General features: G+C 63.2%; 1 protein-coding gene across 2 annotated transcripts; it reads left to right on the forward strand.

Annotated features, from left to right (window-relative positions):
- Nucleotides 1-2,154: 2,154 nt before the first annotated feature.
- On the forward strand, nucleotides 2,155-14,754 carry MEF2B (myocyte enhancer factor 2B). 2 transcript variants are annotated; one of them, XM_062015068.1, is made up of 9 exons: nucleotides 2,155-2,238; nucleotides 9,922-9,993; nucleotides 10,153-10,356; nucleotides 10,438-10,566; nucleotides 10,677-10,839; nucleotides 12,799-12,944; nucleotides 13,440-13,551; nucleotides 13,662-13,755; nucleotides 14,213-14,754. In XM_062015068.1, exons 2-9 carry the CDS (start codon nucleotides 9,940-9,942, stop codon nucleotides 14,526-14,528), a joined length of 1,218 nt encoding a protein of 405 aa, XP_061871052.1. In that variant the 5' UTR covers nucleotides 2,155-2,238; nucleotides 9,922-9,939; the 3' UTR covers nucleotides 14,529-14,754. The 2 variants fall into 2 exon arrangements, with proteins under 2 accessions (XP_061871052.1, XP_061871053.1); XM_062015069.1 differs by having other exon boundaries at nucleotides 13,665-13,755.
- The last annotated feature ends 5,084 nt before the right edge of the window (nucleotides 14,755-19,838 follow it).

Here is a 19,838-nt window from a genome sequence, read left to right on the forward strand (position 1 = left end):
CTCCTCACTGCAGCTGGAGGGAGCAGGACCCCCTGCACAGCCACTGGCCCCACAGCACCCACCCAGGGAGTGCCCAGCAGATTGTGGGCTTGGGGGAGCTGGGACAGTCAAACCACTGTGGCTTTACCCCCGCAGAGGTCACACAAGGACAGGAGACAAGCGGGGGTGTGAATTTGGCAGTGCCTTCTCCAGGGCTGACTTTGGGGCCAGGTTTGGACTTGAACACGTATCCAGGATCCATCTACATTCCCTGAGCTCAGATTCTGCCTCCCCCTGGGGAAAAGCACTTTCTCAGCCCCACTGCCCCTAAAGCCTCCAGCCAAAACTCCCAGCTCTGCTGTGCTGTTCCCCTCTGTGGAGAAGATGCTGTGTCCTTTCTGCCAGCTCAGCCTGCACCAAAAGCTACATCTAGAGATTCTGTCCATGGGTCTGGCACCGTGTGATGAAGCAGCATCTGCCACCCTTTGCTCTGCAAAGTCCTCTTCAGGTTGTCTTTGAACCACAGGATCCACAACCACCTGCATCCTCTGGTCCTCACTCGAGATTCCCCAGTGCAGAGAAGGTTTCTGAACCCTTCCCTGAGCTGAGAGGGGGGATGGTGCCAGGAAATCCCAGTGTGGACTGTCCTGGGTGTAAACCGGGTGAGAGGGACACAGGAGGGTTGGGGTTTCATAGAATTATAGAGTCATTACGGTCGGAAAACACCTTTAAGATCATCGAATCCAAGCACTCACTGCCAAGCCCATCACTAAACTAATCCATGTCCCTCAGCACCTCACACAAGCCTCTTTGCAATATCTCCCGGGGTGGGGATGCCTCCACCCCCCAGCAGCCTGGGACAGTGTTTAACAACCCTCTCGGTGAAGAAGTTCTTCCCAACCTCCAGCCTAAACCCCTCCCGGTGCAACTTCAGCCCATTTCCTCATGTCGTGTCATTTATTACTGGAGACACCGACCCTCCACCTCACTACAACTCCCTTTTAGGTAGCTTCAAAGAGTGCTCTCAGCCTCCTCTTCTGCAGCCTGAACATCCCCAGCACCCTCAGCCGCTCCCCAGCACCCTCGTGCTCCAACCCAAGCAAGTTTGCAGCAAGCAGGGGTTGCTGTTACTGCAGCAAGTGAGCTGCAGCTCCGGGGGGGTTATGTCACCGCAGCCCCCACGCAGGGTCCCAGGGTGTGGGGTGCTCAGGGTGGCCCCACTCGCGGCGTGGGGACGGGCGAGGGGCAGCGGCACGGGGCAGAGCTCGCTCAGTCAGTCACTTGGGTTATAGAAGCTGCAAAGCGAGGCAGGAGGAGCCCGTCGGCCGGTTCCTTTCGGAGCTGCAAAGCGGCGCCGGGGTTTCGAGCCGCTGTGGGTCCGCTCAGCCCTCGGGGGTGTTGGGGAGCGACACCCCCTCAACTCTGCGGTTGAAGGGGCTTGTCCGGAAACCAACGTGGGGGTCCCGGGGATCTAGGGTGGGCCAGACCCAGAGCCTGGCCCTAAACATGCGCCCAGGACCCTCCATCTCAAGCTGAGTCTGAACCTCCCTGGTGAGGACAGAGCATTCCCCGGGACCCCCAAACTCCACCCCCATCCCAGCCCCCAAATTCCCCCAGCCTTGCCCACTTCCCTTCCAAATCCTCCATCCCAGCCCCCCAAGTCTCTCCGGTTCACCGCCTGCCTCAGCCCCCCGAGTCCCCCCAACCCCAATCCCGCAGCCCCCCGAGTCCCCCCAACCCCAATCCCGCAGCCCCCCGAGTCCCCCCAACCCCAATCCCGCAGCCCCCCGAGTCCCCCCAACCCCAATCCCACAGCCCCCCGATTCCCCCAAACCCCAATCCCGCAGCCCCCCGAGTCCCCCCAACCCCAATCCCGCAGCCCCCCAGCTCGTCCCTTCCCCCCGCCGCAGCCCCCCAATTCCCGGCAGGGGCGGGGTTATGCAAATCAGCCTCACGACAACCACCAATGGCAAGTGAGCTCGGCAAGGTTATGCAAATGTTGGCGGCGGTGTGGGCGGTGCTATGCAAATGTATGGGCGGGAGTATGCAAATGTATGGGCGGGGCTATGCAAATGCGCCCGGCGTGGCGCGGGACGGCGGCGGCAGCGCCCCGGGACCGGGACCGGCAGCGGCACCGGCACCGGCAGCGGCACCGGACAGCGGCGGGGCCCCACCGGGGCCGAGCCGCCTCCGCTTCAGCGCCAGGCACCCGCATCCCAGCCGCCGCGGAGCTGCTGAGGAGGAAGCGCCGCTGTGCAGGTGTGTGGGGATGGGGAGTCCCGGGGAGCAGCGGGGCCGATGCTGCCGGTACCGGGGAGAAATGGGGGATGGGGGGGGGAGTGGCGGCGACGCTGCCTTAACCACATCTCGTGTGCCCCGATGGGATTCCCCTCCGTGGTGGGTGGCTCCACGCATGTCGCCGACCGCCCCGTCGGGGCGCACGGGCCGGGGGAGCGGCGCCGTCCCCGGGAGGTGCCGGTGCGGGCGCTCCGGCGCCCCGCGGGCTGGCCAGGGCGCGGCAGAGCCCCGTCCCCCCGCCCCGCCGTCTAGGGATGGCGGCTATAAAAAGCCTGTGGTTTGTGCCGTGCTCGGGGTGGTTATTTTTACTCGCGTCTGTGCAGGGAGGAACGCCCGGGTTTAACCCAAAAGCGCAGCCTGGATGGCAGCCGCCCTGCCCCGGCCCCTCGGCCGCCTCCTCCCCCAGCCCCGACCGAGCCCGCTGTGCAAAGGGGAAACTGAGGCTGGATGGGTGCCATGGTGCCAGGGCCAGGGCCTGATGTCGGTGTAGCTTTGCTGGGGTGTCACACCACACACAGCCCGGAGCACGTGTGGAATTGTCAGCCAGATCCTTCCCACTCCTCAGTGGGGGGATGTGACCTGACCACGGCTCTGGGCAGCACGTGGCATCTCTGACACATCCCAAGGCACGTGGGCCTCCCTCCATCACCTATCTCCTTGAGGAGAGTGAGGTGAATCCTCTGCCAGAGCCTCCTGCAGCCGATTGCCAGCGAGTCCCAGTCCCCAGGGCTTTACTCTTTTAATGAGAGAAAGTTTCCCAGAGCTGCCAGCTCTGGGTTTGCAGGTAGCAAATGAACGTGGCAGCTGCTGGGTGAGCTGAAAGGCAAGAGACCTGTGCCAGAGGGGCAGTGGGTTGTGTCCTCTCAGGCCATGGATGTCTCTTGGGGCATTGGGTACCAGTTGGGAAGGGAAACGTGGGCGACCTGGCCAGGGGAGCCAAATCCTGGCCCATTTCCATGTCACTGGCTGCCAGCTGGACAGTCACACGTGGCTGATGGAGGAGGGGAGACCTGTGTAGCTCAAAGAGGGGGGGAATTGTGATGCAGATGCAGGCCTCAGGTTTGCTTTAGGATGTCAAACATCCTTGCTTGCCTCCAAGCCTGGGGTACTGCTGATAGCCCAGTGCTGAGCACCAGCCAGGGGAAGGAAAGTGAGTTTGGAAAACTTTGTGTGGTCCAAAGGGCCAGGGGGTCCTGCTGACACCCAGCAGCACAGGGGCTGGACAGTCAGGCATGCCAAGCTGCCATGGGGAGGACCAGAAGGATCTGAGGGGAAATAGTGTAAAACACCTGGATTTTCCCTCTTCTTGACAAGAATGATGGTGAGTTTGTCAGAAGGATACCAAGTTAGCAAGACCTGCAGACTTAATGCCACAGGGATGGGCTGAGGCTGCCCCAGGCAAACCCTCCAGCAGCAAAGGAGCATCATTTCCCATACTGGTGCCCAGCTGCAGCGTGGAGCAGCCCAGCCCCATGGGAACAGTGTGGTTACTCCCTTGGCTGCTGCCAGAGGTGTTACCAACACCTGGGCCCTGGAGGGGGTCTGTATTTCCATCCATCTTCCCAAATGCAAGAGCTGCAGTGTTTTTGGGGGGGCATTTCAATCCTTCCTCCTTCCACACAGTCATTTTTGAACTGAAAAGCCTCCACCCCTGGCCTTGCTCTGCCTGAGGGCACTGGGCTGTGGCAGGACTTTCACTCTGTGTCATCCTGAACAGGACAGAGCCAGGGCCTGATGGCAGCTGGGACCACCTTAGCCCAGCCAAAGCCTGGATCTGGCTCTGGAGGAGTGCAGGGCAATGCCATGGCCAGGCCTTGTGCTGCAATGGGGGTAGATGAATGATTTCCAGTTGCCTCCAGGGACTTTGCTGGGTGCTGGGATGATGCTTGTGAGGTTGATAGAGAAGCCAAATGCCTTGTCCCCAGTGCCCTGACATAGTCTTGATGCTTCAACGGTCCCCAAGCCTCCACAGCACCTTGTCCCCACTGGATTCTCCTTTCCCCTGCTTCCCAGCAGGCTCCTCCTGCCTTCCCCCCTGCCCACACTGCTGTCCCAGCTCTGGTTTATACTGGTTAGTTGTTTAAACAACCTATAAAAAGCAGAAAGGCCCATCAGGCCCCAGCAGAAACCCCAGTCAACTTTGACTTTTCCCTTTGCCAGACTCAGGATGCTGCTGGAACCACGAGGTCTGGGTGCTGCCATCCCCTGGGGCCACATCCCCAGCTGGGACCAGCCCTGCCCAGGGATGGATGCAGCCTGTGGTGATCTCAGCACCATGATGGATGGTCCCTAAACCCCCTTTTCAAGCCCATTGCCCTCCTGGTCCCAGCACCATGTGGCTTGTCCTCCCTTGGGATTTCACTGCTCTTGGCTCAGATTTTCCCCTCCTGGCCAAGCTCCTCATAAAGGATGTGATGGAAACTCTTTCTCCCACTTTAATCATTGTTTTTCTCCAACAAAACACTTTTTGGGAGCTGCTGGATGCTGTCAGCAAATGCTTGCTGCCTGCCCTCTTTCCCCTACCTGTTTCTACCCAGCCACCCTCAGCTTTCACAACCAAATCCCCATAACTGGGTGGAAATGGCCCTTTTCCATGATTTCTACATTCCCAGGGTGCTTGGAGACCTTGAGCTGGGATTATTTGGGGAGCACCTAGATCCCAAACTGGGATTATTTGGGGAGCAGCTGGATCCCAGCAGAGAAGCTGGTCCAGGCACTCCCCAAATAACCTCTCCCCCAGTTTGGTTTTAGGATAAACTCGATGGGTTTAACATTCCCGAGCTGATTCAGGGATGGAGAAGGATGTAAAGGTGTCAAAAGCAGAGCTGGGAGACCCCCAGTACCACACTGAGCATCCTGCAGTGTGCTGAGGCTGCAACACAGGGGAAAACACGATGCTCTCAAGGGGTTCGTTTTGTCTCAGGGCACTAATTAGGAGTCGGGATGGGACGTTTACACGCTCCAGCGTGATGCAAATGACCCCTAAAGGTGTTCAGGATCCGGGGAGTTAATGATAAGGCTCGTTGCAGCCCGGGGGGTCGGGGTGACACCTCGCTGTGGCTGCTGGCAAAGGGATGGTGGGGATGAGAGGTTGTGGCTGGGCTTGGAAGCGAGGAGAGTGCGTGCGAGCGAGCAGAGAGCCTGGGCTAAAGATAAGCGTGAGTGGGAGGGATGGACACCGGCGGGATGCCAGGAGGCACCGGAGCCCGTGCCCAGCGGGATGCCAGGCGGCACGGCAGCCTGTGCCCGGTGCTATGCCAGACGGCACGGGTACCTGTGCCCAGTGGGATGCCAGGCGGCACCGGACCCTTTGCCCAGCGGGATGCCAGGCGGCATGGGAGCCTCTGCCCTGTGCTATGCCAGGAGGCACCGGAGCCTGTGCCCAGCGGGATGCCAGGCGGCACGGGTGCCTGTGCCCGGTGAGATGCCAGGCGGCACGGCAGCCTGTGCCCGGTGGGATGCCAGGCAGCACGGGTGCCTGTGCCCGGTGGGATGCCAGGCGGCACGGGTGCCTGTGACCGTGCCCGGTGGGATGCCAGGCAGCACGGGTGCCTGTGCCCGGTGGGATGCCAGGTGGCACGGGAGCCTCTGCCCGGTGGGATGCCAGGTGGCATGGGTACCTGTGCAAAGTGCTATGCCAGGCAGCACGGGTGCCTGTGCCCGGTGCTATGCCAGGTGGCATGGGTACCTGTGCAAAGTGCTATGCCAGGCAGCACGGGTGCCTGTGCCCGGTGAGATGCCAGGCGACACAGGAGCCTCTGCCCAGTGGGATGCCAGGAGGCACCAGAGCCTCTGCCCGGGACAGCAGCTGCTCTCTGACAGGTTGTGGGGGCTCGGGAGCTTTGCTCGCAGCGGCTGTTGTCGGCCTCTTTGGTAACGGTGATGCTGAAGGATGCATCATCGCTGCAACGGGCCAACGTCGCGAGTCCCCACCGCAGCCACGCTTGTACAAGATGGGACTTTTCGGAGAGATTGTGGGGTTTCCCTGGGGTTAGAAGCTCAACCCCACTCCCTTCTGCTCGGGGAGCCCCAGTCATGAGCCCTCTCTGGACACTGCGAGCCAGGGCTAGAGAGGATTCACACACCCCGTCGTGCCCGTCCCCGCCGGCTGCAGCAACCGCCTGCAGCCAGAACGCTGCTCATCGCCTCATCCCCCGCTGCAGCACTTAAACCCGGAGTGAAAGTCCTCCCTCCCCTCCCAGCCCTTAATACCTGTCCGAAGGGACCCGAGCGCCGGAGCTGTGCCGCGCTGCAGGAGCCGAGGCAACGGGAGCCTCGGAGGCTGCGAGCGGTACCGCTCCCGGACACCAGCCCTGCCCTGGCCGGTCAAACCTCGGCCGTGGCCCCATCGGGGGGCTGCCCGTGTCCCCGAGGGTCCCACGCGGCCGCGGTGGCCGAGGCGATGTCGCGGGGGGAGCGCAGAGCAATGAGCTGCGCGGGGAGGCGGCTGATGAAACCGCCCCGTGTGTTACACGAGGCCTCAGCGCATCCCCGGCCCGGGACCAGCGGCCACGAGTCTGGCACCGAGTCTGGCTGTGGAAGGTTCTCAGCTCCCCTGGCCCCACGGTGCTGCTGCTGCTTCCTCTTGCCTTCCACCCTCACCTGCTATTCTGGGCTGGGGACCTTGCAGCATCACCTCGTGGGGGCTGGAAACCTCTGAGACCCTCACAGCATCATCCCAAGGGTGCTGGTACCCCTCCAGGATCCCCATAGCCTCACCCCATGGGTGCTGGTACCCCTCCAGGACCCCCATAGCCTCACCCCATGGGTGCTGGTACCCCTCCAGGACCCTCATAGCCTCACCCCATGGGTGCTGGTACCCCTCCAGGACCCCCATAGCCTCACCCCATGAGTGCTGGTACCCCTCCAGGACCCTCATAGCCTCACCCCATGGGTGCTGGTACCCCTCCAGGACCCCCATAGCCTCACCCCATGGGTGCTGGTACCCCTCCAGGATCCCCATAGCCTCACTCCATGGGTGCTGGTACCCCTCCAGGATCCCCATAGCCTCACCCCATGGGTGCTGGTACCCCTCCAGGATCCCCATAGCCTCACTCCATGGGTGCTGGTACCCCTCCAGGATCCCCATAGCCTCACCCTGTGGGGGCTGGGACCTCCTGAGACCCCCCACAGCATTGTCCCATGAGTGTTGTGACTCTCCCAGGACCCTGCAGCATCACCCCATTGGTGCTGGGATGCCTTGGGACCTCCATAGTGTTGCCCCATGAGTGCTGGTACCCCTCCAGGACCCCCATAGCCTCACCCCATGAGTGCTGGCACCCCTCCAGGACCCCTATAGCCTCACCCTATGAGTGCTGGGACTCTCTCAGGACCCTGAAGCATCACCTCATTAGTGCTGAGACTCCCTGGGGCCTCCATACCATGGGTGCTGGGATCCCCAGAACACCCTGTTTGGGCAGACACAACTCTCCCAGGGTTCAGAGCCATGCTGTACCCTTCCAAGATCCCCATAGCCTCACTCTATGGGTGCTGAGAACCCCTCAGAACCCTGTAGCATGACCCCATGGGTACTGGGAACCCCTGGGACCCCCACAGCAGCACCCCATGGGTGCTAGGACCCTCCTAGAACCCTGCAGCCTTACTCCATGGATGTTGGGACCCCCTGGGACCCCCATAGTGTTGTCCCATGGGTTCTGGGATCCCCAGAGCACCCTGTGCCTGGGCAGACACGGCTCCCCCAGGGTTCAGAGCCATGCTGGTACCCAGAGGAGGCTGCTCTGTCCCTGAGCAGCATGGAGGCAGCCTGTGGCCAGGCATCAGGGCAGGCTGGGGCCAGGGAGGGGCTTTCAGGATCAGCCCCAGTTCCTCTGTGCTTCCAGTACAGTAGAACCCAGGGCACTGGTGAGCCGACACATCTGAGGAGCTGGTGGTGCCAGCCCCAACCAAGAAGGCCTTTGATAGTGTTTTCTGTCCCCACTGCAGAGAGGGAACGTGTCCTTCCATCCCCAGCACCCTGGAGCCTTTAAACATCCCCCTGGGTTGAAGCAGAGCAGGGATGTAGATGAGCATCCTCTAACCCAGACAGACCAAACCCAGCCGTGAGCAGGAGCCCCCTCGGGGCTGAGCTTCTTTTTCTGCACCTAAAGACATGCCATGAGGGTGGGCAAAGTGTGAACTGACCCCTCCTCTCAGCCCTGGCCGTGTCCCGGCGAGCCCGAGGCTGTAGCGAAGGTGTCGGTGCCGGGAGGGCAGGAGCAGCCCCGGCGCCGCGCCGGCAGCAGCGATGGTTGGGAAACCCTCCCCCTTCCCTTTCAACAGGGAAACGTTGACCTTTTTCTGGAGGTGGGGAGAGGAACCAGGGTGGTCTCGGCACACCCCCACCCCCCCCGTTACCTCGGTGCTGTGCGTGGGCTCCGGGGACACGGGGTGGCAGCGGGGCCGTGGGAACGGCACAGCAATTTCCTTCCATAAATTAAAATTAGGTTTGATCTGCTAAATATAGCAGCTGAGCAAGATGGTAAATGGCAGCGTGCTCGAGGGGGGGAAGTGGGGGCATCGGGGAGCAAAGGGCTGTCTGTGCCCCAACTTGCACGCTGGGGGTTCATCCCTGGAAGGAGGAGGGTGCTGCTGGCTGGCATCAGGGTGCTTGGAGCCCTGGGGACTCCCAGCACAGAGCTCTCAGCCCTGCTCCTTCCCAGCTCAGCTTTTGCCCCATGGAAATGGTTTGGAGATAAGAGGGGATTGAGCTGAGCACCCAAACTGGGTGGAGAGGCTGAGTGTGAGGGTCCTACTGGGAGCATCTTGATGTCACTCGTGGCTCTGAGATGGGTTGGGGTGGCACTGGGGCATCCCAGAGGGGTTTGGGGGTGAGTGGTCTTGGGGGATAAGAAGAGGAGGAAGAATTGGGTCCCTACAGCAGCAGGGAGGTGTCATGGGGGGTGTCATAGCTCTATGCTGAGCTACAGTGGGTGCTGGCACCTTGCAACAGGGGTGGGATGGGGAAGGAGGGGGTGTCTCTGACCCTTCACCCTTCCCACCACTGCCTCACGTGGCATGAAGAGGTGGGTGGTTTCGCTTTGCTGTCTCCTCATACAGCCACTTCCTGACCCGCGAATGGCAGAGGGTCAGATTTAGTCTGTTCACGTTAGAAAAAAAAAGAAAGAGGAAAAAAACCCCGAACCTTGGCCCTAAAAGCAGCCCCTTTTGTCTCCTAAACCCTCCCCACAGCCCTACAGGCCGCCCTTAGAACCGCCTCCCCATCCACAGACCTGCCCGGGAGCAGCATCAGCACACGGGGCAGGGACAGAGCAGCCCCCGAGGCTCTGGGTGGGTGCTTGGGGATGGAAAAAGCTGATGATGCTCCCAGTGAGGGACCCGACACTGTGGCACCTCCCGGGCACCGAGGCCTCAGGGGCTGGGGTGGGTTTGGGGGGCTGCAGTGGGGCTGGTGCAACCGGCTGGGCACACCGCAGGGGATTCTTTTTTTGTCCCTCCTCCCTTAGTAGAATTTTCCCATCTTTGGGGAAAAACCCCAGTAATGGCGAAACTTCCTCCAAAAAGGTGAATTTCTTCAGCAAAACTTCAGTGTGGCCGGCGGAGGCGGGTGCGGGGCCGGGGCGGATCCGCTTTGGGCCGGCCCCAGGGCTGCTGGGACTCAAAGGAGCTTCTTCGTTCTTCTTCCAGCTTGAGAAAGAGGTGAAAATGGGCCGGAAAAAAATACAGATCAGCCGAATCGTGGATCAAAGGAACCGGCAGGTAGGAGCTGCTTGGGGTGAGGGGGGAGGATGTAAGCTATGAGGCCATAAAGGGAGGCAAAGTCCCCTCTTGCTCCCGGGGTGGTTGGGGTCTCGGGAGGAGGGGGCTGTGCTTGGGGGGTCCTGTGTGCAGCGTGGCATCCCCTTCCCTGCTCTGCAGGTGACTTTCACCAAGAGGAAATTCGGGCTGATGAAGAAGGCATATGAGCTGAGTGTCCTGTGTGACTGTGAGATCGCCCTCATCATCTTCAACAGCACCAACCGCCTCTTCCAGTACGCCAGCACCGACATGGACAAGGTGCTGCTCAAGTACACGGAGTACAGCGAGCCCCACGAGAGCCGCACCAACTCGGACATCCTCGAGGTAACAGCCAGGGGAAGACGGCCGGGGGGAGGGGGCTGGAGGGGCGGGCACAAGGGTTACTCACTGCCCAGCTCCCTGCAGACGCTGAAACGCAAAGGGCTGGGGCTGGAGAGCCACGAGCTGGAGCTGGATGAGGGACCTGACTCTGGGGAGAAGGCAAGAAGGCTGAGTGAGGGCATGGACCTGTCTGTGGCACGGCCCAGGTTTTATGTGAGTGGCTGCTGCTCTGTGCTGCTCTGCTGCTCCCTGGGGGTCCCTGAGGAGGGTCACTGAGGGCTCCCATCCCCTCCCCCCTGCCTCACCTCAGCTTCACCCCGCAGAGCCCAGCGCCGCCGTCTGAAGCAGCCTATGGCAGCTCCCCACCGGGCACTGACACATCCCTGGGCGGTGCCAGCAGCTCCCCACAGGGCCAGGGCCGCCCACCCGCCTTCAAGCCAACAGCAGCGAGGCTGCCGGGACGCTCCCCGGGACCGCTGCCCACAGGTAGGCTCAGAGCCACTGCCCGGGGCTGATGTGGGGAGCTGGCTGCAGGGGAGAGGGTGTCTGCCCCTGCCATGGGCACCCCATCACTGCCATGGGCACCTCATCCCTGCCATGGGCACCTCATCCCTGCCATGGGCACCCCATCCCCACTATGGGCACCCCATCACTGCCATGGGCACCTCATCCCTGCCATGGGCACCCCATCCCCACTGTGTGCACCCCATCCCCACTATGGACAACCCATCCCTGCCATGGGCACCCCATCACTGCCATGGGTACCTCATCCCCACTATGGGCACCCCATCACTGCCATGGGCATCCCATCCTTGCCATGGGCATCCCTTCACCACTATGGGCATCCCATCCCCACTATGGGTACCCCATCCTCATCATGGACACCCCATCACTGCCATGGGCACTTCATCCTCGCCATAGGCACCTCATCCCCACTATGGGCACCCCATCCCTGCCATGGGCATCCCATCCCCACTATGTGCACTTCATCCTTGCCATGGGCACCTCATCCTTGCCATGGATACTCCGTTCCCACTATGGGCATCCCATCCCCACCATGGGCACCTCATCACTGCCATGGGCACCCCATTCCCACCACAGGAACCTCATCCCTGCCATAGACACCCATCCATGCCATGGGCACCCATCCCTGCCATAGGCACCCCATCTCTACCGTGGGCACCCATCCCTGCCATGGGCACCCATCCCTGCCATGGGCACCCATCCCTGCCATGGACACCCCATCTCTACTGTGGGCACCCATCCCTGCCATGGGCACCCCATCTCTACCGTGGGCACCCATCCCTGCCATGGGCACCCATCTCTACCGTGGGCACCCATCCCTGCCATGGACACCCCATCTCTACTGTGGGCACCCATCCCTGCCATGGACACCCATCCCTGCCATGGGCACCCATCCCTGCCATGGACACCCCATCTCTACTGTGGGCACCCCATCTCTACTGTGGGCACCCATCTCTGCCATGGGCACCCCATCTCTACCGTGGGCACCCATCCCTGCCATGGGCACCCCATCTCTACCGTGGGCACCCATCCCTGCCATGGGCACCCATCTCTACCGTGGGCACCCATCCCTGCCATGGGCACCCATCTCTGCCACGGACACCCCATCCTCGCTGGCCCTGGGGGGATTTTCCGGGCCGGTCACCGCATGCAAAGCTCCTCTCACAGCATCTCCTGGGGACTTACCGGGAACGGGGCCAGGGGTGGGTGCGTGGGCAGTAGCACCGCTGCAGCTGAGGAAATGCCATCCCCTGCCTCCATCCAGCTGCTTCCTGCACCCAGCTGGCACCTGGCACCCAGCTGGCCCCACCACCCCAGGCACAGCTCGGAGCGGGGCTGAGGGGCTCATCCTGCCCCGTGGGACGGCACCAGCCCGGGGTGGGGACGGGGACACGGGCGCCTCTAGGGCCACACGGTAGAAAAGCAGCAGGAAAAAACCACGCTGGAGCTTAACCAGTCGAAACCTCCCCGGGGGACACGGGGGGAGGGGAGGTGGCACGGGGGCGGTGGGTGATGCTCCCGGTGCAGGATGCGATCGCGCAGCATCCCCGTGTCCCTGGATGGCGACGACCCACGGGAGGTCCCGGCTGCTCCACGTGGGGGCCGGGGGTGCTCCCCACGGCAGGGTCCGCTCAGGGTCGTTCCAGGCTACTGGTCCCCGGGCCGGATCCGGCCCCGGCCCCCGGCGTTTCCTCTGGCAGCGTGCGGCAGCCGCAGCGCAGGTGGCTCCGACGGCTTCGCTCAGGATGTGGCTTTGCCGGAGCACGGACACGCAGCCACCCGCGGCAACGACGGCACCGGGGCCACCAGCCGCAACCGTGGGGATCCCCCCCCTCCACAACCCCAAGAGCACCTGAGTGCTGGGATGCTGCATCCCTCAGGGCCACCCCCTGCATCCTCCCCGTCTGTCTGTCCATGCAGGCGTTGGCTACCCGCTGTTCCCCGGCGGTAGCCTCAGCAGAGCCCTGGCCACCAAGACGCCGCCGCCGCTGTTCCTGGGGGCGGAGGCTCGGCGAGGCGAAGCTCACGGCAGTTTGGCGAGTGGCCGGAGCAGCGGCAGCGCGGCTGTGAGTGCCACGATGGGGGGGGACACCCTCTGCCTGGGTTGGCAGCTTGTCCTTCACCCTCCCCTCCCTCAAATCTGCAGCCCTCTGCCTCTGGGTCCCTGGGGTGCCCCTGATGCCCGAGCAGGGGGTTGGGATGCCCTGGTCATGGGGGTCAATGCCAAGGGGATGCTCAGTGGCCTTGGGCACCTTCTCCCCAGCAATGACACTGTGGGAGGGGGCAGCAGGGCAAGTGGTGAGGGGTCCCCTCCCCAGCTTGCTGCAGCCTGGTATTTCCCAGCAAGTCACGGTGCCTGGTGTCCCTGGGGCCACACAGATGTCCCCCAAATTCAGTGAGGAGCTCCTCTGATACGCTCACACCTCTTCTTCCTCATCCCAGCACCAGGGCTTTGCTGGAGGGCCTGGAAAGGGGCTGGAGGGGTGGTGGTGGGCTTTTGAAGCCTCCTCAGGGGTTCAGCAGCATGAAGCCTGATGGGGAGCACCCCACTTTCCCTGCAGCGGCCTCTGTACCCCACTCTGCAGACCCTGAGCCCTGTGATCACCCCGGGCAGCTCTGGCATCCCAAGCCACAGCCTCACCAGCTTCTCCTTCCTCACCCCAGCCCAAGCAGGTAAATCCTGGCCCCTCACTCCCAGGACACCACAGACCCACCCCTAACTGTGGACTGTCTCCCACCCCCACCCCTCACCAGCTCCTGCTCACTCTTGGCCTCCTGCTCAGCAGAGTTTGGGGCTGGTGAGGCCCCGTTGCCCCCTGGCTTCCTGCAGCCCAGCCCCCCGGCGTGGCAGCACCCACGGGACATGGCAACGCTGGGGTAAGGATGGAGGAGGGCTGTGGGGTGGGTGACAAGGGAGGAGTATGGGGTGGAAATGAGCCCGTTGGTGGGGAGCTGCAGCACCCATGGGTGCCACCTCTCAGCCACAGGTGCTGCTGGCATCCAAGGGGCAGCCCCCACTCGCTATACTGGGCTCTGTTCAGCTTCACCCCAAAACAGGGGTGCACAGGGTTACCCCAGGGCCACCCCTCAGCTGCCACTGTCGGCAGAGCCTGTTTCCAAACGCATCTGTCCCCACCTTTCCCCATCTCATCACACACCAGATTCCCTGTAGCCGGGTGGGCAGCTGCCCTGTGCCCAGCTGGGTCAGGGCTGGTAGGTCAGGCGAGTTTGAGGGGTCTCAGCCCTTCTAGGGAGGACTGGAGGTGGTGATCTTGGCCTCACAGCTCGGCAGGGGGCGCAAGGAGACTCATTTACTTCTCCCCTCCTATTCCAGGGTCAGCAGCCGGATCATGTCCTCGGAAGAGCCGGCCCCAGCCGCCGGCAGCTCCCCGCAGCACCCAGCCATCAGCATCAAGTCGGAGCGGGTCTCCCCAGGGCTGGGCTGCCCCTCGGGCACCCCCCAGCCCACTTTGGCCACCTTGGCTTCCCTGAACGAAGCCTCCCGAGGCCCCGGAGACCTCCAGCCACGGGATGACTATGGCAAGGGGTACCCCTACCCTCTGGGACCCCCCCGGCCGCTGGCAGAGGAGCAGCAGCGGGGCCCCATCCCCCCGCGACGGGCACAGGCCATGGACGCTTGGCAGAGATAGCGAGGCCGGTGGGGTACAGGGAGGAGGGGGGACACACCAGCCTGGGGGAGCAGCTCCCCACTTCACCTCAATTCTTGGACCCCTAGGAAGCCCCCCATGCCCTTTGCAATGCCGGGGGGGGGGGTCAGCGGTGCCTTAGGGCTTCCCGTGGGGTTCCAGTCCCCACCCTCGGGGCTGCAGCTCCCGACAACACCCTCCCACCCCCTCGCCGCCTCTTCCCTCCCTCCGCTCCCCGTAGCTCTGCCCCTCACCCCCCTGCGAGCTCAGGACCCCTCGGGCGAGGAGCGTGGCCCCGAGCCGCTGTCGGGTGCGGGACACTGCGCATCCGCATCCCTCCGTCTGGTCCCGCGCCCGCGGGGACGTGCCACAGGGTGGCAGCAGGACTGAGAGCAGCGGCGGCGGGGACAGCCCTGCACCACCCAGGCCTAATCCTGCACCCCCCGGCCTCATCCTGCACCCAGCCCCGAGGGAAGCTGCCGGGGTCCCGCAGGGAGGGAGGCAGCTGGGGGTGTTGGGTGCTGCTCCCCTGGCCCAGGAGCTCTTTTCTATTTATTATCTTCTCACCAATAAAGAGCTGGGGGTGTTGGGGTGTGTGCTGTGAGCTTCTTGGCGTCAAGTAGCATGACACGGGGTGGTTGGCGAGGCTGCTGGTCATTAATGTCCCCAAGGGAAGAAGTGGCCGGTGCCTTGACCCCCTTGGGCTCAGCGTTGCTGTCCCCTGTGTCCCCCAGGCTCAAAGCTGCCTCTCCAGGGACTCTGACCAGCAAGGTGGGTGACAGCCGGGTCCCCCACAGCCCTGGCCAAGTCCCTGGAGCCCAGCCATGCTGCTCCCACCCCTCGGCTCCCCGGGGAAGCCCAAAACGCTGCTGATAAGGTCTCAGCACCACAGCCGGGCACTGGATGCGGGCAGGAGGAGGGAAAACTCCTTCTATGTCCTTAAGATCAGCATTGGTGGGGGCAAGGGGGGGGTTAAGTGGAGGGGTGGGACCGGCCCAGCTGAGCCACGTCTCTTATAGCTCAGGGCTGGGCTGGGGGGGGATTTCTGCAGCTCCTGGGGTGGGGGAGCATCTCCCGGGGCTTATGGTGTGCTGGCCACAGCCATGGTCACGGTCACAGCCACGCTGCTGAGAGGTGAGTGAGGAGGAGGGGGCCAGGGTTTGGCAGTGCCCATTGTCTTCTGGTTTTAGGGTGGGGTGTGGATTTCCCCTCAAGCACTGCCTAGGTGTGAGATCAGGTGGAGATTGGCGAGCTTCCTCCACACCGGGCTCACCAGCACTTGAACTTGGACCCTTCCCACAGTGAGGGATTACTGGTGGCCAAACCCCAAGATTAAAACACGGCCGGGAGATTAATCCTGGGCAGAGTTTGTCCCGTTTAATAAAACCCAGCAAGCGCCATAAATAGCAGCAGGGATTAGGGGCTGTCCGGGGCCCCGGCAGCCCGGGGCTGGGACCGGCCACGGCTCAGGTGCCCCCCGGCTCGCAGGTCCCCTCCCGGGCCACTCTTGGGGTGGGAAGGGGCTTCTGCATGGAAAGAGGAGGCGAGACACGGAGTGAAAGTGTGGGGGCTGGGGTAAGAGACACTGATTGAATACCAATGACTGCATGATTTATGGTTTGCATTATTGCATGGCTCATTTGAATATATGCTAATAAGGCTTTTCTCCTGGTTTTGTTTGTAAGATTTAGATTTGCTATGGCAACCCGCTGGCATGGAAGGAGCTCCAGGAAATGTCAGGGCGAGGTGAGCCCCGGGGAGGGGCTGGGGCTGCGGGGCACTCGCTGCATCCCACCGCGGGGACACAGGAGGAGCCAGCGGGACGCGGAGGGCAGCGGCGGGAGACTCGGGAGCCCACCGGAGCCGCGCATCCTCTCGGCTACCTGCAGGTCCAGTAACACCCCGTTGCGACAGGTCCTAAACTGGGGTGGTGGGTGCCCTGGGGAGCCCCCAGTTCTGCTTTGGTCTTGCAGGGAGGCCCCTCTAACCTTCTGCTCCCCGCCTCCTGCTCTGCCCAAGTGTCTCACAGCATGGCAGAGATGGTGGAATGCCTCACTGCACTGCACCCAAAGGTGACACCCGGAGACCCCCCCCAGCTTTGTTGGAGGGGACAGTACTCGGGATGATGCTGGGAAGAGACAGAGCATCTATGTTTGCTGTTTCCCCCACCCATCTGTCTTGCAGGATCCTACTCCTCGGTGGAGGAGGGTCCGGGCCATCTCCCCACCTCTTTGGCTCTCTGTCCCTTTGGCTCTGTGTCCCCTTCCCAGCTGGCTAGGGAGATGCCCCAGTAAAACCCAGTTACCTGCAGGCCCAGCATGGTGAGGAGCTGCACTGCTCCGGGAGGGCTCTGTGCTCCGATGCTCGGGGCTGCAGAGAGAGTGGGGCTTTGTCTCCCAGTCTGTGCCAGTGCCTCTTCCTCTGCTGGGGAGGATGGTGCTATCTGGGCTCTGCACCATCATTTAGGAGACTGTGGACCTTTTCTCTTGCTGGGAAAAAGGCAGGGAGGTTGGTTTTGAGAGGGGGGGGACAGTCCTTTCCCCAGAGCTGTTGGGGACCAGCCCCGTATCGTTCAGACCCCTGCCTGGGAGAGTGTGAGTTGATGATCTGTATCCCTCGGGGCCGTGATGCTACCGACGGGATATTTCGGGTGGGGACGGGGTTCCCTCTGCCCCAGACCCAGGCGGCTCCGCACCCGCCGGGCCCATCGCGGGCTGCGGGAGCCGGGAGAGATGCGGCCCCTCGGAGTCCCACGGCCACGCGTGACCGCGGAGCAGCCCCGAGACAGCGGATAGGGCCGGGACGGCTCCGGGCTGCCACGGTCGTCCCGGGGCTCAGCTGGGGTCGGGCGCTGAGTGTCCCAGAGACACTGGGTGTTGGTCTCCGCTCCTGGGTTACCCGGAGCCGTTTCACGCCTTAGAACGGGACGAGAACGAGCCCTGGGCTGGGGACGAGCGACGGCAGCTCTGACCCCGAGGGGACGGGGTTGCGCGGCCCCTCCTCGCCTTCCCACAGAGGCAAACTGGGGCCGAACTGGGCACCGTGGGCCGTCCCCCCCCCGGTGTATTCTCCCTCAAACACCCACTTTGTTGTTTTGCAAAAGCCCTGAAATATTCATGGCGCTGCGCCGAGCGCCTCTTAATGAATTTTTGATCAAAACGTTATCAGGGAGCCAAAATATGCCGCACCCCTCCCCCCCGCACCCCCCTCCCAAAATCCCCGACGTCCCTGGAGGAGAGGGGAGGCTGGGACTGCCGGTATTGGGGAATTAGAGGAGCCGGGCCTGGCCCCGAGGGCCTTTTGGTGCCTGGCAGCCCGGGGGCCGCCCCGTAACCGGGACCAGGAATCGCCCCCCGCTGTCGGGGATGGTTTTTTTCCAGGAGTGGTGGTAGGATTTGGGGTGTCCGATGTGCAGGCCCGGCCTCCTGCTGCTCCCCTAACCCCCCACTCCCGGGTCGATGGGGACTGGTTGGACTTCTGTGAAGCCCTGGTTGGACGGGACGGGCGGTGGGCGGCTGGGGCAGCGCGTCCCGACATTCCCCAGCCCCGCCGGGGGAAATATTCGTTGACAGGGAAATGCATAAGCGGAGCTCATTAGGGCAGAGCAGGGATGCAGCGGCCTCCCCGGCAGCACTGGGCCGGGGGCTGCCGAGAGCCGGGACGGGCGGGGAGCGGAGCACCGGGGCAGCACCCGGTACCGATCCGATCCCCGCTCTGAGGCTGAGATCGCGCACCCTGATCGCTCCCCTGGCTGGAGCCGATCTCGGCCCACTCCACCCCGACTCGACGGCTCGGTGTCAGCGGGAGTTCCCCCGTCTTTCCCACCCCTTCCCGGTGCTGGATTTGGGGCTCAAACCCCGGCGAGCTCTGCGCGAATCCCCGGTAACCCCGGTGTGCGGGGATGGGGACGCTCCGTTCCCCACCACTTCGGGGCTCGGAGGTGTTAACACGCGGGGCGAGGGGTGACGCTTTCGGTTTGATTTTTAAAACAAGCCTATTTCTGCTTCATTTCCACGGAAGAACCGTGCACCGACTAGGGAGCGGAGTGACCCCGCTCGCCCTCCACCGCAGCTTCTGCCCCAGCCCCGGCAGCGGGGGGGAGGAAGGCAGGAGGAAACCCCTCTCCCATCGCCCCCTCTACGCTCCCTCCGCACCCCACGGGGTACCCCGAGCCCTGACCATCCCCGGGGCCGGGCGGAGGCTGGGCTGGGGATGGAGGTGGAGGTGGGATCCGTCTCTGCTTGCCGCTGCCCGTGCGGGGCCGCATCCACCGCCTCGCCTAGATGACTATTAATTATTATTTTTTAACTAATAAAATCCCCATCATTTTTAGGTTCTGCTGCCAGAGCCGCCCCTGCTCCTCCCCCTCCCCAGCCTGGTAAATTCCTCCCCCCTCTCAGCGCAGGGCTAACCTATCCTGCTCCCGACGTGAGGACGTCATTCCTTACGTAGTAAAATATGGAGAAAGCGGGGGGCGGAGGGGGGGGGAGAAGGAAAAAGCTCATTTTTCCCTCCTCTCTCCCATCTCCATTTCCAAAAGGGACAAAATGGATGTTTGGGCGGAATCCACCCCTCGCACACCCCTCCCCGCCCCCCGCCTCCTTCCTTCCCCAGGGCCCGGTGCTGGCGGGCCGGGGCTGCCCAGGGGGCTCCCGCCGTTAAAGCCCCGGGCAGACGTTATCTGTTTAACCCCACGTAAAGGCAACGTGATGGCGGGGGGCCCCGCTCCCCACAGCCCTGCCGCTCCTGGCAGCCCGCTCCTGGAGCCGCAGCCCGGCTCTGCCGCTCTCCGCATCGCCTGAATGGCTCCGGGCTCCGGTACCGCGTCCCCCCAGCCCCCGCCCCGGAGGCTGCCGGTGTCCCGGCGGCTCTCGGCTCCCGCTGTCGCTAAGTCATTAATGGATGCAGATGTGCGGAGGGAGGTAAATAATCCCCCCCTCTCCTTTTATTTCTTCTTTTTTTCGGTGCTGTTTTCCCCTCTCCCTGCTCCGCACTGAACTCCCCGGGCCGGGGCACCGGGCGGCTGCGGGTGCTGCCCGCAGGAGGGGCCGGGCTGTGCGGGCACCGGCGGCCCCCACTCCCGCTTCTCCTAACTTGGAGGAAGTCTGTGAGGGGGAACCCGCGACTCCTCCACTCGGGCCTTTATTTTTGGGGTTGGGGGTGTTGGTTTTTGCCTTCCTCCCCCCCCTCTCCCCGCCGGCTTAGGGGGTTGCGGGTCCCGACAACCCGGTGTGAGTGTCGGGGTGGGGGCGAGGTGAGGGGGGGACGGACGAGGCGTGGAAAGCTGCCCTCCCTCTGGCTCCCGCAGCGCCG

The sequence above is a fragment of the Colius striatus genome, chromosome 25 (genome assembly GCF_028858725.1).
Source record: "Colius striatus isolate bColStr4 chromosome 25, bColStr4.1.hap1, whole genome shotgun sequence".
NCBI lineage: Eukaryota > Metazoa > Chordata > Aves > Coliiformes > Coliidae > Colius > Colius striatus.

Coding starts and splice junctions, on each gene's coding strand:
- MEF2B (XM_062015068.1), top strand. CDS start 9,940: ATGGGCCGGAAAAAAATACAGATCAGCCGAATCGTGGATCAAAGGAAC. Junction 9,994..10,152: donor TGGATCAAAGGAACCGGCAG/GTAGGAGCTGCT, acceptor CCTGCTCTGCAG/GTGACTTTCACCAAGAGGAA. Junction 13,756..14,212: donor CGGGACATGGCAACGCTGGG/GTAAGGATGGAG, acceptor CTCCTATTCCAG/GGTCAGCAGCCGGATCATGT.